We start from the raw sequence: 17628 nt of genomic DNA, 5'->3' as shown, positions 1-17628 counted from the left end.
CAACCTGTCTTCTCTTGGCTAATCCTCTTTTTTTTTTTTCAATTTTGTTTTGGCTAAAGGGCTGTGTTCCCTAAGAAAGCTTCTCTGACCACACCTTCCCGTCGTTATCACCCAGGCACTGGGCTAATTCCCTGCCATGTTCTCACACAGCATTCTACCCCCTACTTTTGAAACACTCCACTGAATCATGATTGCCAGTTGTAAACTGTCCTCCCTCCCTAATTATGCCACACTGGAGGGTCCATATCTAAGTGGCTTTATATTCTCACTACTCAATGAATACCTGGCCCAGACTTGAGTGTATAAATTAGATGAACTAATAAAGAAATGGAAGCTTTTATTTTATTTATTTATATATTTATTTTGATGGTATTAAGGATCCAATCTAGGACCTCACACATGGTGGACAAGTCCTCTACTACTGACCTACAAACTCAGCCCCAAATCATAGGATTTTTCAATAGAAGGTCTAATCCTTATTGTCTTTGTGTCTTAGGAAAACACACACTCACAAAAGGAACTGTGGTGGGATCATCTGGAGGAAAGGGGCTGAGACGGAAAGTCCAGCTTGTTGGTCTGACATAGTATCATAGGCAATGAAAGGGAGACTGTTTCAGAAAATTGCAATATACTAGTGCTGGCAAGGTGGCTCAGTGAGTAGGTGAAGGGAGAAGGGGAGAACAGTCTCCCATCAGTTGTCCTCTCACCTCCACATGTAAGCCATGATGTACACACACACACACACACACACACACACACACACACGCACACGCACACGCACACGCACACGCACGCACACAAAAATAAATGTAATAAAAATTAAAATAAAGTTATAAGATAGGGCTTTATTATATTTCAAGTCCATTTAATTCACATTTTTGAGTACCTACTCTGTGCAAAGCTTTGGACTAAGTTATGAGGCATTGCAGTTGCTAAGACATCCAAAACCTGGCTGTTGCAAGGCTTTTGGTTAGCAAACTGGACATATAAATACTTCAACACCAAGCAGAGCAATCAAGTGGCGGAACTGAAGAGTTGATGTTTTGAGACAGTGTGGGCTTTTCAAGTTCTCATTTGTTTTGTCTAAAGTTCATGGGCTAGTAATCAGTAGCACTAGACACAGTGTACCTTCGTGGGAAGAGCGCATTGCCTGTCTAGAAGGAGAACATAGGACTCCTTAATTCTTCACCTCCCACCGTCTGGCAATACAATCTTGAATAAGTTGCTCAACTTCCCTAGGCTTTAAGTTTCTCATTAGTAGGATGGAATTTTGAATGAAATAACCTTAAGCATTCTATTATTTTATATGTTTGTCATATTTGAAATGTGAAATAGCTCTAATACTTTTTCAGTCATCTGATTAGAATGTCAATACATATGAAATAATGCTAACATCACTTTAAGTGTGCTAACATTTCCTGTAGTGTTTAGAAGAGAAGGATGGCCACAGACCACAGGCTTTGATCTCTTGATTCTCAGAGACAGATGACAACAGTCACCTTTGCCAGTTTGGGGACAATTTGCTCAAATGTGCTTCTCCACTTTCTCAGCCCTTCCAGCCTTATGATTTCCCTTGCGTTTTGCTTTTATGTATTGCCTGATAGGAATGCTAGTCTTTGGTAGAAGAATGCAAAGGAGAACTTCAAATAAGCATTTTCTTTTTACCAGCTTTGATAAATGAGTCGTTTTCAATTCTGGCCTCAGACTGTGTGGCAATTGTCTTCAAATATCAGTGGAAGGAAGACATATGAAGGCACACAAAAAAACAGGATTAGAATCATGAGAAGAGCTATTTCATCACCTCAGCTTCTCTTTGTAACTAGGCATGCAACAGCTTACAAGAACGGCCAGAAAGGCTAGCAGCTGTAACAGATGAGCCCAGAAAGAGCACTGACTTCAAATAAAGCCATTTCTTTCATTTCCAGTACAACTGATGGCAGGAATGATGGTGTGGTGATGTCTGCTTTCCCCATGCAGTCTGTCATTCAGGACAGCGACTCAGTTACTCTCATGCACAATCCATGACCTCCAAGGATCCCCAAGGTGTTAGCATTCAGATATCAAAAACAAAGTTTAGGAGGATGGGAGGGAGGGGGGTCTTGTTGGATATTTTGTGGATTGTTTGGTGGTGGTGGTGGTGGTGGTGGTGGTGGTGGTGGTGGTGGTGGTGGGTTTTTGTTTCCTTTGTTGCTTTTTGAGACAGGGTCTTAACAAGTAACTCTGACTAGCCTGGAACTCACTATGTAGACCAGGCTGGCTCCAAACTCACAGAGATCTGCCAGCTTCTGTCTCCCGAGTGCTGGGGATTAAAACCACGTGCCACTGTGCCCAGCTGCTTGCTGGATGCTTTTGTGACTAGTCTTGGTACTGTTTCTGTCCACATTCTATTGGTCTGACCTTAGCAACATGGGCACACGTAACTGCAGCAGGGGCTGAGGAACAGAGTCTAGCAAATTTGATTACTACATGCTGGTTTTGGGGCTCTGCCTTACCCAGGGATATTGATTCTTTCTAGATGTTCCCTCTCAGCTTCCTCTTTCTACCATGTCTACACTTGCTGATGAAATATTTCAGAGTTGATTCTAACTTGCCATGAACAATTGGAAACTGTATTTGGAGTGTTGATATTCATCAAGTAAGCATAGTCTTCATGGTGCAGGCTTCAGGCTTCTCTCAGCACCCTAATTTGTGCCGTCCAGTATGTTACTTTGTACAAGGTTTACAGTGACCATATGTCACTCTGGATGGCATATGGATTTAGCTTCAGGTTCATAAAACTAGGGATATTCCTTGCCTAAAGTTATCAGGGTTAAGAGGTCAATGATTAAAAAGAAATCAGACTTCTACTTTCCTTTAGGACATTTGTCTAGGAAATTAAATCATAGCTGCTGACTTTAAGAATTTTCCTTAGCTGGGCGGTGGTAGCGCACACCTTTAATCCCAGCACTTGGGAGGCAGAGCCAGGCAATCTCTGTGAGTTCAAGGCCAGCCTGGTCTACAGAGTGAGATCTGGGACAGGCACCAAAACTACACAGAGAAACCCTGTCTGGGGGGGGGGACGAATTTTCCTATAAGATATTATATAACTTTTATTTGATATGGAATAGTATTTCTCAAAATATGACCCCTGGAGTAGCATCAGCATTTAGTAACTTGTTAATACGATTTTTCAGGTCTCAGTTCAAACTGCGTCTTAGATATGTGGCTAGCCTTTGCTGCAGTTGGGGTAATGAGGCCCAGTAATCTGTACAACTACTGTAAAAGAATATTCTAGAAGCACTAATCCAGTTATTTAGTTGAGTTGTATTATTTTGGGGAATTTTACCTCAAGAACCAAGTTGAAACATTATTTCAAATTGTTTTGTTCATCTTTTGTGTATGATTCCTGTGTGTGTGTGTGTGTGTGTGTGTGTGTGTGTGTGTGTGTGTGTGTGTGTGTGTGTGTGTTGGCATGCATGTAGAGGTAGGGGATAACTTTGGGTATCAATCCTCACATTTTACCTTGCTTGAGACAGGGTCTCTTGTTTGCCACTGTACACCAGGCTAGCTGGCCATCAAGTTTCCAGGCATTCTGTCTCTGCCCTCCATTTCCCCCTAGGAGCACTGAGATTATAGATAAATGCTACCACTTCAGGCTTTACACGGGTTCTGGGAATTCAAACTCAGGTCCTCATCTTTGTACCCAGTAAGTTCTGTACTCACCGATCCATCTTCCCAGCACACAAACTAAACATAAAACCTCTTCCTCTTTTCTCATGTTTCTGTTAACTAAGATTGATGTAGTAAATTCACAAAATGAAAGGACTGCTGCTCTTAAGAGTCCTGAGACATCACAAGGGCATAGTTTCCAAAAATGTCAGCCATAAAGATATAAAGTTCTAATGAGGCATGTCTTGTGACTTCCTTAAAAAAAAAAAACAAAACTGTAGTCATACATGTGATTCATGACTGTTTCTTTGGCCATCCAGGGTTTGTCTCCAAATGATGATCACGGTGGCTCACAACTATAATCCTAGCAGGAGGGAGCATGAGGAAGGACTGTTGTAGGTTCCAGGCCAGGCTGGGTCATGAGTTCAGAGCCAAATGTGAGACTCTGAATAAAATAAGTAAAACGAGATAGATGAGGGAAGGAGGGGAGGGAGAAATTGTCAGAATTCTGTTTGGGTAAGAGATACATAATAAACATTTATGATGAATGAGTGGGTAGTCATCTCATGGATTCAAGTACTGTTGACTACTCATCTGGAATGGGGTCAGTTGTTTTAAATCACATTTGGATACTTTATTCTAGTTAAGTATTATTAAGATACTGACTGACTTAGGTATATGACCAGCCTTTTCTGCAGTTTAAGATTTTTATCTATCAAGTATTAAGACTAATACATCCAGTTCCTCTGAGAGACACAGAAAAAAGCTTTCTATGAAGGCTGTGCTGTTCCATTTCTGGAAATGTCTATAAAAGATCTGCTACTGCATGTTAACATTTGCAGTGACTAAGACAGGCTTTGTCCCCTGGTAGCACTGACATTTGGAGCTGGGTCATTCTTTGTTGTGTGGCTAACATGTATGCTGTAGGAAGTTAAGCAGCACCTCAGATCCTCTGTTTGTCCACTGGATGCCTATAGTATCATGGACTCCCAGTTGTGACAAGCCAGATATTACAGACATTGCCAAGGGTACCCTGACGAGTAAAACTGTCCGGGCTGAGAGTAGCTTAATAGTAATTTTGTTCAGAGCTATAGAAAGAGCATATGTTCTACATTTTCTCTAGCTCACTGTTGAGGACTCTTTAAGGGACAGAACTATTTTAAAAGGATCCGGGGGTTGGGGATTTAGCTCAGTGGCAGAGCGCCTGCCTAGCAAGCACAAGACCCTGGGTTCGACCCTCAGCTCCAAAAAAAAAAAAAAGAAAAACAAGGATCCAGTTCACAAATTCTCATCACTTTAGGTCCATTTTCTCCTTGGGACAACTTTATCATGGGATATGCAAATTTATAAACTCTAAGCATCATTTTTGCACATAACTTGTATACTGAATTATACTAGTGTATAAAAGTAATCTAAAAGCTGACTAAAGGAACTCTGTAGGAGTCCATACTACTACTCCATGATAATACTTAAATTATTTAAAAATTGAAATAAAATCTATTAATCCCTCTTGTTACATTCTACCTCAAGAGTCTATCCATGGAAATTCACCATTATTTCTGGAGTTTGCTTCCTAGAATGGAAGAAACAAGCTAATAATTCAACTTCTGGGTTTATTTCAGATGTATTTACTTCAGCATTACTGTAACTCTACTTACTTCTACTTGAATACTCCATATTTTCAGCTTGTTGACTTTTTATTTAAATCATCAGTATTTAAATGATATGTTGATAGTGTATCTTAATATCCTTATTGACCTTCTCATGTTAATGTTCCCTCTCATCACCCATGTGGGCATGTTTTAGTTATTTTTTGAAGTAACTTTTATTTTAATTGCGTGTGTGTGTGTGTGTGTGTGTGTGTGTGTGTGTGTGTGTGTGTTGCCTACATGCTTATCTGTATATCCCTTTGTGCCTTGTTTCCAGAGAGGCCAGAAGAGGGTGTCAGACCCCTGGGAACTAAAGTTACAGTTATGAACTGTCATGTGGGTGCTGGGAACTGAACTTGAGTCTTTGGCAATAGCAGCCAGTGTTCTTAACCAACCAGCCATCTCTCCAGCCCCATATGGGCATGTTTTAAACATTGCCCCTTTTCCCCTTTTCATTTAGTCATATTTTGATATGGAGCAGGCATAAAAATGCATCGCTATCACAAATTTAACAGGAAACTAAAATTATTTTTTTTAAACTTTAGATAATAGAGTATCCAAATTTTATTGCTAAAAAATAGAATCTCTATTTTACCCTCACATCTTGTAGTCAGCATACATGACAGCAAGGCACTTTTTTAAATTTAACAAACAAGTACAGATTCTGGTTATTAATTTTTCACACATAATTTCTGTATTACTAACATAAGGCAGGATCATCCTGAAAACAAAGACAAAGGAATAAAAAAGGTAATGTATTGGCATGACAGATGAAAAAGATATTAGGTCAGAAGAAACATGTATACAACAAAGCCTACAATTTGAGAAATGTGGAAATCAAAGTCAAGCTAGTTAATTACTAACAAAGATGGCAGCCGTGTTTCTTTTTGTCTTTCACAGTGAATGCATGATTAGCACTTAGTACTAAGGCTCGGGAATAAACCGTCTATAATCTACTGAAAAAGACCATCTGCTTCTATAAATTTTGTTCTCATATACTTGCCAAAGGAAGAGAACGTATTAACAAAATAATGGGCCCTGCTCTGTTAATTGTAGGTTGTTTGCAGTTTTGCTGTTGCTATTAGAATTTAATAAGCCATTCCTTCTGCTAAATTAATAAGCAGCCAAGATTATGTAATAGCTGCTTTCAGCTGCTAATTATTTTCCCATAATTCCTTCTCTACCCCCAGCCCTTTCCATCTTTTTTCTTTTTCCCTTTTTTTCTTTTTTGGCTAGGAACACAGTGATGAGACTGCCAATATGTCATTAGCAAGTCTCCCATCATTTCCAGAGGTACCAAGCAACATTAGTAACATATCCAATGAGTTTAAACTTGGGAGGTGGCTATCTCAGGAACCTTGAGGACATATGCGTTTTGTACACAAAAAGAAAAGGCAGTGTCTGAAATTAGAGGACAGGTTTTCATTGTGTAGTGTTAGTGATATCTTTAAACTGGCTAATGACATCTGTTTCCTGTATTAAGGGAGAAAAAGGACATTGGCATTTCAGGGGCATGTTTGGACAGGAAACAGAGAAATTTGGGCAGGGGGCCTAAAGATCTACCAAAAGCCAATTCTGCTTTCTGTTGGCCACTTTAATATTCCAGTATATATCAATCACACACACACACACACGTTAGTAGGAAACTTTCCAAGCAGCATAGTATTGCTGAAAGGGAAAGATATTCTAGTTTTATTTTGCTAAACAAAGGCATCATAAAATGACCTCAATTCCTATCATATATGATCCTATACATTGACACGGTAAGACATAAAAATGAACATTAATCTCTAATAAGGGATTTCTTTAAATTGAGTAAATACAGCTTCGTTTAAAATGTAGCATCTTTTTCTTACATTGGTTAATTTAAAATTCGTGTTTAGTAACCTCTGCAAGGGAAGCCATGGCCCAACAAATGCTCTTTTGGCTTTCTTTGTAGGAACGGAGGTGACTGGAGTAATGAATAGCATTTGGCATGGGAAATCCATGGCTGTCCAAGCAAGGTCACCTAATCCTATGGGTCTCCACTGCCCCTATCTATAAAAGATCAGTTGAACTACATGATTCATCCATTCTATCATTCAAATAAAACATGGACATCTATTATATGCCCAGAACTAAATCAACATTTCAGCTTTTAACCAGTGTATCATCATTTTATAATTTGATTAGGCAACTCACATTTATCAGTAGTGTTAAAGACCAGGCAGGGAACTAGGTTGTGAAATGAGTAAAATCCATGATGCGCTAAACAGAAGCATGTGGGTAAAAGAGGGATTCGTTGTTCCGGGGCTTTAGGGTGAGGCTTCATAGATGTGACATTAGAGGAAGGACATGCCAAGAAGAGCGAGTCGTCAGCAAGGCTACAACTGGAACCCGGGCGGGGGGAGGTAGGGGGCGAGATCATGAGAAGGAAGCCGGATCTGGAGGACTAAGGGCTGTTTGGGCTTTTGCAGCAGAGAGCGGACGCATCTCATCCAGTCCGCCGCACTGCTGAGTGAAGCAAGCCCGGCAGAGAAGCTCTTGCAAAGCTTGGAGCGAGAAGTGTCTGGGCTAGCTAGGGCTGTAGCAGTGCGTTGGAAAGGAGGGGCCTCCCTGCAAACGCGGGCACGAGCACCACGAAAGCGCTGACTTGTTTTCCCCAGAGTTGAGCAGCACTCCTGTCTTTCTTCCCACCATCATCACCGATTGTCACACCTCCCCGTCCAACCCTCTGGGGACCCAGAGAGTCATTGGAGCTCGAAATCAGCTCCTTGCAGTGCGGACCATCCTTAGCCTGCACCACGGGGTCAGCTAAGGGCGCCGCAGAACCCCATCCTCCCGCCACTAACGAAGCCAGGACAGCCGCGCGGGCCGCGTCCCGGCGGCACCGGGAGAAGTACGCAGGCGCGCTCAGCACAGCCGAAGCCGCTTCCGGGTCACGTGGCCATACTTCCGGCCCCCGCCACGCCTCCCTGTGACAATTTGACCAATCAGCTTTCTCGCTGTCGCCGGCAACTGTACTGATACTAGAGGCGGTTGGCGGCCCCTCGGCAGCTTGGCGCGCGTCCTCTGGCCCGCCTCTCTGCTCGCCGCAGCCGAGGCTCCTCCTTCGTCCAGCCTCCGGGGCGGGGTCTGTTGGCTTGCCCTACCCTCGCCGCCTAAGCCTGCCCTCCGCCAGACGGGTCCCCTCCCCGCGGCACCACGGCTTCCCTTCAACAGCACGGCGACGGGGGCTTCCCCTCAGCAGCCGCCGCCGCCTCAGTCTCCGCAGCCGGCCAAGCTCCGCCGCGTCCGCGGCCCCCGGCCGCCGTAAGTGTCGAGGGGATCCGCTGAGGTGGCAGGGATGGGAAGAGGGCGAGATGGCCGGGCGCGCCCCCCGCCGCCCCGTGAGCGCCCCGACGACCCCACCCCGAGTCCTCCCGGGGCGTCGCGCCCCGAAACTCACTTCTGGCGGCGGTGGCGCCCCGCTCTTTACTCTGCGGCGCGCCAGTGATGCTGGGGCCGGTCCTGGGTTCCGCGGGGACCCCGAGGCACCTGTGGTTCGCCGATCGCCTCAAGTTTGGCGGGGCGTTTTGGGGAGGGGCCGGGGGTGGCAGCAACCGAGGACTTGGCGCCCCTGGCGGGCCAGAGGATGCCATTGTCTCTGGTCCGCTCCTTGCCGGTCACCTCTCCTGGCTTTGGGCAGTGATGGAGTGTCGTCCCGGGAGGAGGGGAGGCGTCCAAGACTGCGGGACCCCTGGGATGCTGGACCGGAGCCCATTCCAAGGCTGAGCCCATTGTTGTTTTTTGTTTTGTTTTTGTTTTAATACCAATCTGGAGAAATTTTTGTTCCGGGATTTGCGGCAAAATCAAAGCGAGGGAAAAGGAATACTTGTGCCACGGCTTTCGTCCCATGTTAGTACATCATTTGTTTTAAGGGAAATGCGTGGTTTCTTCGTCCTACAAAGTGGTAGGGCGGATACTGGACCCTGCTACAGATAGCCTAGAGCGCACTCCTGTCGTTAGCAAACCCTCTCTCCTGGTCACCAAGATTTAAGAAAACCCAGTCGTTTCCTTCCGCAAGTTCTAGTAACGGTTTGCGTTCAATGTCCAGTAGATGCTCTACTTGTCATCCTCTTCGAATGCCGCTGTCTTCGGAACTTAGATGGGCGGCACTTTGCTATCAAAGAATTATATAGCGTGTTGTGTGGGGGTAATAGCCAATTTTAACTTTATTAAAGTTAAATGGCTACGCCATAAATTTCCGGATGTTTTCTTGATGCCTTTGGGATATTGCGAAGTGAATTTCCTGTCGAAATTTAGAGCCAGTTTGATTTTCTATTAGTTACGTAAATTCCTCTTCCCGGTGTCCAAATTTAAGGTGGTGTGGTGAATATTAAGAATCTGCCTTGGGGTCTTACTTGCACTGTCGCTGTTAAAGGAACTTAAAGGGGTTAAAAAAGAACACCTATCCGAATTTTACCTTCAAATTAGCTTTACAATACAGCTCGTTTTTACCAGTTGAATTATAAAATACCTGCCTTAGAAAACGAAGCCTGACCAACAGACATGCAAATGCTAAGTAAATCCATACAAATTAGCTTCAGTATAAAACACACTAGAATCCAGCATACATTCAAATGTATTTTTTGTTTTAAAATAAGTATTCTGTGAAGTGTCTCAAAATTTTGTTTTTATAAAATAAGTATTCTGTGAAATGCCTCAAAATTTTGTTTTTTTAATTAAATATTCTGTGCAGTGTCTCAATATGAGTAACTTTTGGTTAAGCTTTTCAGACTTGCATTCTCTCTCATGTAATATTACATTAACTCAGTTCTTGAGTGTTGGATTTTATAAAAGTGAAATTTTTATAAAAAAATTATAAAGAATTTTTATAAAAGTGAAACGCAAACATAAAAATCATGCTTTTGTTAAGAAACGTGTTGTTTGTGAGATCTTTTTGATTAATATTCTGTTTTGCTTAAAATATGCTTGCATAAATTGAGGGGAGTGCTTTAAGTGGTAAGCAGTCTGTCTGCAAGAAATTCAGCCTGGAACTAGAATGGCCTCAGGGTGAAAAATAGTAGGTCTCCTCTTTCCTAGAAATGTACCTAAATCAACTGCCTGATGTCTACAGTTGCCTTTTGAGGCATGTAGGGTGGGGAATGTGTAGCACAGGTAGAAAATTGTTTCTTAAATTATCAGAGTTCTTGTTCTTTGAAAATTTCACTCCAGCTTACCACCTGTTCTTCTTGCCACACACTCTCTTCCACACTTACCTACATATTGAAGACCTTTCCAAAAGAATTTCCTGCTATTATAACCTGTACAGAAATGTTGATGGCTTACTAATCATTTGGCAGGCTTTTTACTGTATCCCCAAAGCAGCTCTGAAAACCATGTGATCTTAACTGTTGATCCTAGGTAATTGTATGTAATCTTGATTTTATTTCTCTTAACAGATGCAGTTTATGTTGCTTTTTAGTCGTCAGGGAAAGCTGCGGCTGCAGAAATGGTATGTCCCACTCTCAGACAAAGAGAAAAAGAAAATCACAAGAGAACTTGTTCAAACCGTTTTAGCCCGGAAACCTAAGATGTGCAGCTTCCTTGAGTGGAGAGATCTGAAGATTGTTTATAAAAGGTATCATTTTTTTATTTATCAGAAAGGTGAAATATGGTCAAACATTAACATTATTTCGGATGAGGAAATTGCAGACTTTTATGTCGATAAACAAGGATTAAAAAATATTTAAATGAAATAAGTTTAAAGGAAAACTTTCCATTTAAAAGTAACGGCTGTTTTGATTGCTTGCCTTAGGCTGAAATGCTAGCAGCAGGGGAATCATTTTAAAATTTATTATATAATTAAAGACAAACAATTATTCGTGCTTGGTCATCATTTTAGAAAAAAATCAATGAATTAATTTCATTATAGGTGTTAATAGGGTCAGTATTTTAAAATTTTAAGTAATTCGATAAATCAGGCATGCATAGATAATAATAGTGTGATAATCCTTTCAACAAATCTATAAAGATTTATTTATCAAGTAACTGATATTTGGCATTCCTTTTATCTGACTTTTATAATTAATCTTTTTATAAAGATCCTGGGCACATACACCATTTCACTATGCAGATGTTTAAATACTTGTGTACATACAGGATCTCTTTGCTATTAGTATTTATTAATTTGAAATAGACTTGTTGCTGTGGAGGAGTTGTGCTTAGATATGATAATTTTACCAAGGATAAATGTTTTTTTAAAAAAATGATGTTGCAAAATAACTTGTAGGTTAGCTCTTTACACAGTTTTTTTTCCTTTAATGCTATACATCTTTATTTTACAGAATGTTTTTTGAGGGAATGTTTCTTATTTCTTCCCCATTTCTGGCCCCTTTTGAATAATTTACTGAATTTAAGATAAAAGCATTTCTGCATATAAAACACTCTCTTGTAAGGGGAGTGTGCAGAGAACTAACAGTATGGAATGCAATGAAGCGGGAGAGAAATCATGTTTTCTTCTATTTTCTATCACTACATTCCAAGTATGGATGGGTTTTGTGGTGGAGGAGGTGGCAGGGGAAGAAATGACATTTATAGGACATAAAGACTCTTAAATACATTAGACTTACCATTATTTCATAGTGAATTTCATCAGTTTGGGTGGTTTTTTTTATTCAGTGTTTGGCTTGGTACTTGTTGAGAAAGATCATAAAAAAACATAGCATTTGAGAGCTGAGTGATGCCTTAGAACAATACACACACACACACTCACATACACACACACACACACACACACACACACACACACACACACACACACAGACACACACACTATAGAGTGTGTGTATGTATCTTTTTGCCCAGGGATAGAATCTTATGATTGCTTTTGTGGAATCAGAAATAAGAAGCCTGTACCCTGGCTCAATTGGCCTCTGCTTTCTGCACTAGAGACAGCTCTTTGATTTGAAAAACACAGTTACTGTTCATTCAGATTTCAATTTATAAAAGATGAGAATTTTCTAATGGTGACTTGGCTCAAGGTCACATACTAGTGATGGGCATGGGGCTACAACTTAAGTCTTAAGTGTGAAGGCAATGGCTTTAAACAGGTGTGGAAAGAAAGAAAGATTAGATTTGCATTTCTGAAAAGACTGCAGTGAACCATGGCTGGGGGAGTGAAAGGGGCTGAGACTGGCACCTGCAGGATCAGTGGGGGACTGCATGACAATTGGATCCTGAGCTGAGAAGCTGGAAAGGAAACCGGTTACCTAGGGAAGTTTGAGAAGACTTAGTCACCCTGAGAAGCAGAGAGAGCAGCCAAGGAAAGAGGAAGTGGAGTCACCTCCATTTCCAGAGTTTGCTTTGGGATGAAAGGTAAGCTAGAGAATTCAGTTAATTTGGGGGCAAGTTGATATGGCCGTATGTGTTCACTTGGCTCTTTGATGAGTGAGATATGGTGGGCATAGGCATAGAACTTGAGGGTGAAACCCAGACTGAAAGTATTAAATCACCAGCATTCTGGTGCAGGTGGAAGGGCTAAAGAGGGGGCCTGCAGATCAAAATGAGAAAGAAGCAAAGGAGTGGTTTTAGGTCAGTAAAGTCAAGGAGCAGAGAAATGTGAGCGTAAGAACACTAATGCCAGCTGTTACATGAAGTTCAGTAAAAGTGAAGAACTCATAGAATCTTATCGTGAGCATTCCATGCATTGCCTGTTGTCAGGACATTGTCAGTGGAGTAGAGACAGAATTTTTGATATAATGAGGTGAAGGTGGAGAGGTAGAGAAATTGAAACAGCATCTAGAGAGTATTTGGGAGAGCTTTGCCAAGGACAGAAGAGGTGGTAACTGCCCATAGACCTGGATTCTGGAATCCTGGACAGGGTTTATAAAAGGCTTGAGAAGTTTAAGCTTATTTCTAGATAGTGAAAGGAGTCCCCCGTGTGGAGGAGGAAAATCCTAGCAAGAGAACAAACCCATGAATGGGCCATTCAGAGGGAAAAAAGGAAACAGCAGGTTGGTGTTCATACACTTGCCACTCAGCCTGTTCCTGTTGATCTTGCTACCTTTTTCAGAAATTATAAAAGAAAACTCTAACCTGATCTGATATTTAGATCAAAATTTTTTTCAAGTAAAATTTGGACTTAACAAAAATAAAAATAGCTTTATTGAGATGTTTCATATACAAAAGACAAAATGTATAATGTTTTTCTATAGGCTCCCTCCCATTTCATACTGAAAACCTCATCTACTTCCCACTTAACCATGTATTTTGTTATTATCAGGTGATGTGTTTTCCCTGCTCCAGCTGGAAGAGAAGACCTTTTAAGCCACAGAATTTCTACTGAGCTCTTAATAAATTCTGCTCTAGCACTTTCACTGCTCCTCTTAGCATGTGTTTTTATGTCGTCTTTGTTCATTTGTCCTGCCCACATTCTTCACCCCTGAGCATTTGGCATACATATTTTCCCTTTGTGGGGGGAAGCAGTGGGGCTATAAGGGTAATATAGTTGAAAATCTGGGCCATTACCTAGTTTTATGACTTTGAGTATTTGTATTTATTTATTTTTGCCTTTGTTTCCTCATCTTTAAAGTGCGTGCTCCTGAATATCCACTAGAGACAACATTATATGCCTAGTTTGTGCAACATTTCATAGTGGAGGCAATTGAATTAGGTCTTTAAAATTAATTTTAAAATGCATCCCCATGTTACTAGCTTGAGAATTTGTTGAAGGGTACTTATTGATTTTCTTTACTAACAAAAGAAATTTTAATGACATGCCAGTGGGTATTGAGAATAGTTTAGCTACATTCACGCATAGTCAGCTGATATTTAGCTGACTGCAGAGAAGTCATGTGTTTTGAATATAAGAATAGGCACTTTCAGATGTTCTGAGTGCCAGTAATTAGAGTAAGCCCTAATCCATGGTGCTAAAAATAACTAAACATACCTCTCTTCTTACTAGTCTATTATTAATTTTACTAAGAGAACAACATGAGCTCATATTGAATTTTAAAGCACCATTTGATCCTAAAAATAGAGAGTACTCTAGGTTCTCTTGGTAATCTTTTACTAAATCTATATGGCATTTTTTTTTATCTCTTTCCCTTCTTCAAAGCTCTTAATATATTTGCATTGAGCATATTTTAATTTTAGCCAGGTGCAGGATTATTTTAATACACTTCACAGCTGTGGTTTTTAATAGGAAATTTGGGCTCCAGGGTCAAATTTCTGTTCTCATCCAGTTACTCAAGCCTGAGTCTCCTGTAAATGCAAGTAATGATATCTTGGTAGGGCTGTTGTGAGATTAAGATGGTAAAATATGCAAAAGCCTTTACTGCCACTTAGTGCCTCACTCAGAAGAGTCTCTCAGTTGTACCTGCTATTGTACTTCTGTTCTTTCCTTCCTTCCCCAGCTTTCTGAAGAGCTGTTCTTATCACGCTAATAGCTGTCTATTCACCTGGAAGGAATAGTTCTTTTAAGTTGATGCCTTTTCCCGTTCTTAATGAAGTAAAACATTGAGAGGATTGAAGTTACCACTGACTGGTATAGGAGATTCTGGATTTGATCTCTAGAATGACAAAAAAAAAAAAAAAAAAAGCTAAAACACTATTGGAGGAGTTCATTTTTTTTTCTTTTTAAACTATTTTTGGTTGGTACCTAGTCCTGCTCATTTTTAAATTCATGATTGGTATAATTTAGGACCTTCAATTATTTAATTATTGTTTAAATATCATTTATTTGTATACAAAGAGGCAGTATTATGGATAAAGAAGCAAGGAGATACATACTAGAATGCCTAAGAGTAGCAATGGGAGAAGTTTGAAAATAAAGAATTTTACTCCAAACTTACTATTAATAATCTCTTCAATAGAATTATTTGTTATTCTGTTCATAGAAATAACTTGTATCTGTTTTTTGGTTTGTCATTTTTATATCAGTTCCTTTAATCTTTAGTTTTTATAATTCAAAGAATCTCCTATACCAGTGTTTCTCCACCTGTGAGTCACAACCCCTTGGGCAACCCTCTTTCTCCAAAAATATTTACATTACAATTCATAACAGCAGCAAAATTACAGTTATGAAGTAGCAACGAAAATAATTTTATGGTTGGAGATCACCACAACATGAGGTATGGTATTAAAAGGTTGCAGCATTAGGAAGATTGAGAATCGCTGTCCTATATCACTTGTACCAGACTCTCCAGATGCTGTTGAAGAGCATGGATTAGGGAGGGTGGAGAGTTGTAACAGTCTTGCTTTTTAAATATAAACAAAACAAGGTTATGATGGGAACAAGAGGAAGTTCTTTGCTCAGGTTAGAGATGGTGCCCTATTTTGCCTTTCCTGTTTCTTTTACTGAGGATGAGGGAACACATTGAAATGTCTACTCTGAGAGACCAAAGGCTTGCAGATTTGAGACTTCTGTATATACATTATCCTTCAATAACATGTTCTAAAACATTGACACTATCCTTAGTAAGCCCGTCAATTGGGATATATTAACAGCTTGTTTTCTCCCGTTTGCTTGTAGTTGGAACCAATCACACTGTATATTTTGTTCTAATAAGTAAACTTAAGAAAAACTGACTCAATTATATTTTCAAATGCTCAGAGAGCAACCTGAAAAGAAGAGCAAGATCAAGTACTCCTTCTAAGAGACATGATTGAGTTATTTCTCTTTTTGTCTGTGTTTTCCAAAATTTCTCTTGTACATTTATTACTTTTGTAATCTAGGAAAAAAAAGAATTTGTTTTAAAAGAAGAATAACTGTAATAAGCATGAGGACTTGTAAAATAGGACATGGAAAACATATTTAGAAAACATGATTATAGGGGTAACATTTTTCTGTGATTCTGTTTCATTACAGATATGCCAGTCTGTACTTTTGCTGTGCTATTGAGGATCAGGACAATGAACTGATTACCCTGGAAATAATCCATCGTTACGTGGAATTACTTGACAAGTATTTTGGCAGCGTGAGTAGTAAATTTAGTTTTTATCTTGTCTCTAACAAGCTTATTATTTGTGGATTCTAACTGTGAGGAGAGGACAGGACTGACCATTTATTTATTTGTTTGTTTGTTAGTTTTGATGTTTGTTTATTTGGTTTTTCAAAACAGGGTTTCACTGTGTAGTCTTGGCTGTCCTGGAACTTACTGTATAGACCAGGCTGACCTTGAACTCACAGGGATGCACCTGCCTCTGCCTCCTGAGTGCTGAGATTAAGGGTATGTACCACCACTGCCCTGCACTGACTCTTATTTCTTGTCAGTGCATCTAGTCAACTTTCAGAATCTCTGGCTCCACAGATCTACTCATTTAATGAAAATGGTGAGAATAAGTTTTCAAATAGCAAAATAGAAGGGCTGGATAGTTCGCTCACTTGGTGAAGTGCTTACCACCCAAGCATGAGAACCGGAAGTAAATCTCTGTGTGCACTTAAAAGGCCAGTGCTGAGCCGGGCGGTGGTGGCGCACGCCTTTAATCCCAGCACTCGGGAGGCAGAGCCAGGCGGATCTCTGTGAGTTTGAGGCCAGCCTGGGCTACCAAATGAGTCCCAGGAAAGGCGCAAAGCTACACAGAGAAACCCTGTCTCGAAAAACCAAAAAAAAAAAAAAAAAAAAAAAAAAAAAAAGGCCAGTGCTGGCTCCTGCTGCTTTTTTAATTTTGTGTGTATGGGTGTTTTGCCAACCTGCACGTCTGTGGCATCACTTGTGCACTTGGTGTCCACAGAGGCCAAAAGGTGTCAAATCCTCTGGAAGGAGAGATACGGGTGCCTGTGAAGTATAATGTAGTTGTTAGGAATTGGACCTTGGTCCTCTCGAAGAGTAGACAGTGCTTTTAATTGCCAAACCATCTCTCCAGCCCCTAGCTTTCACTTTTAATTCCAAGGAGGGTGGAGACGGATCTCTGGAGCTCACAGACCAGCCAGCCTAGCCTAGTCTATGAGTCCTAGGTCCCAGTGAGAGACCCTGTCTCTAAAAACCAGGTAGATGGCTCCTGAGGAACAACACCCACTTGCACCAAACACACACACACACACACACACACACACACACACACACACACACACACACACGAAATAGAAGAGTCCTATTGCTGATACTAGCATTCTGTAAGTGTCAAGTACAGCTTTTAGAATTGTTGCAGTTTAATCACTTTACTCAAGAAATATGTATTTAAAGATCAGTTTTTATGAGTGGAAAATTAGTGTTGACTACATAGGGAGTGTGCAGAGCCAGGTCTTACTTGTAGGCATTGTGTTGTCAAGTACTTGAAATCTGAAAATTAAGCTTACTTAAATCAATGTTGCTTAATCAGCAAGATTTCTATTTTGAAAAGAATTAAGATCAATTCAATCTGATCA

The 17628-nt window shown here is 40.6% G+C and overlaps 1 protein-coding gene across 6 annotated transcripts in view; it reads left to right on the top strand.

The window, feature by feature from the left end:
- The first annotated feature begins 8352 nt into the window (after nt 1–8352).
- Nucleotides 8353–17628, top strand: part of Ap1s2 (adaptor related protein complex 1 subunit sigma 2) — a 25456-nt gene continuing 16180 nt past the window's right edge. For 2 of the 6 annotated variants that reach the window (XM_052718668.1, XM_052718754.1), the window contains exons 1-3: nt 8370–8588; nt 10721–10899; nt 16129–16237. In XM_052718668.1, coding sequence (XP_052574628.1) covers nt 10721–10899; nt 16129–16237 — 288 coding nt within the window. In that variant the 5' untranslated portion in view covers nt 8370–8588. Of the gene's footprint in view, nt 8589–10720; nt 10900–16128; nt 16238–17628 lie in introns of all 6 variants that reach the window. The other 4 variants (XR_008213980.1, XM_052718494.1, XM_052718830.1 and 1 more) reach the window with 4 other exon arrangements.

Source organism: Peromyscus californicus, unplaced genomic scaffold (genome assembly GCF_007827085.1).
Source record: "Peromyscus californicus insignis strain IS unplaced genomic scaffold, ASM782708v3 Scaffold_10__1_contigs__length_136768540, whole genome shotgun sequence".
Classification (NCBI taxonomy): domain Eukaryota; kingdom Metazoa; phylum Chordata; class Mammalia; order Rodentia; family Cricetidae; genus Peromyscus; species Peromyscus californicus.
This window is presented reverse-complemented; position numbering and strand designations above follow the sequence as displayed.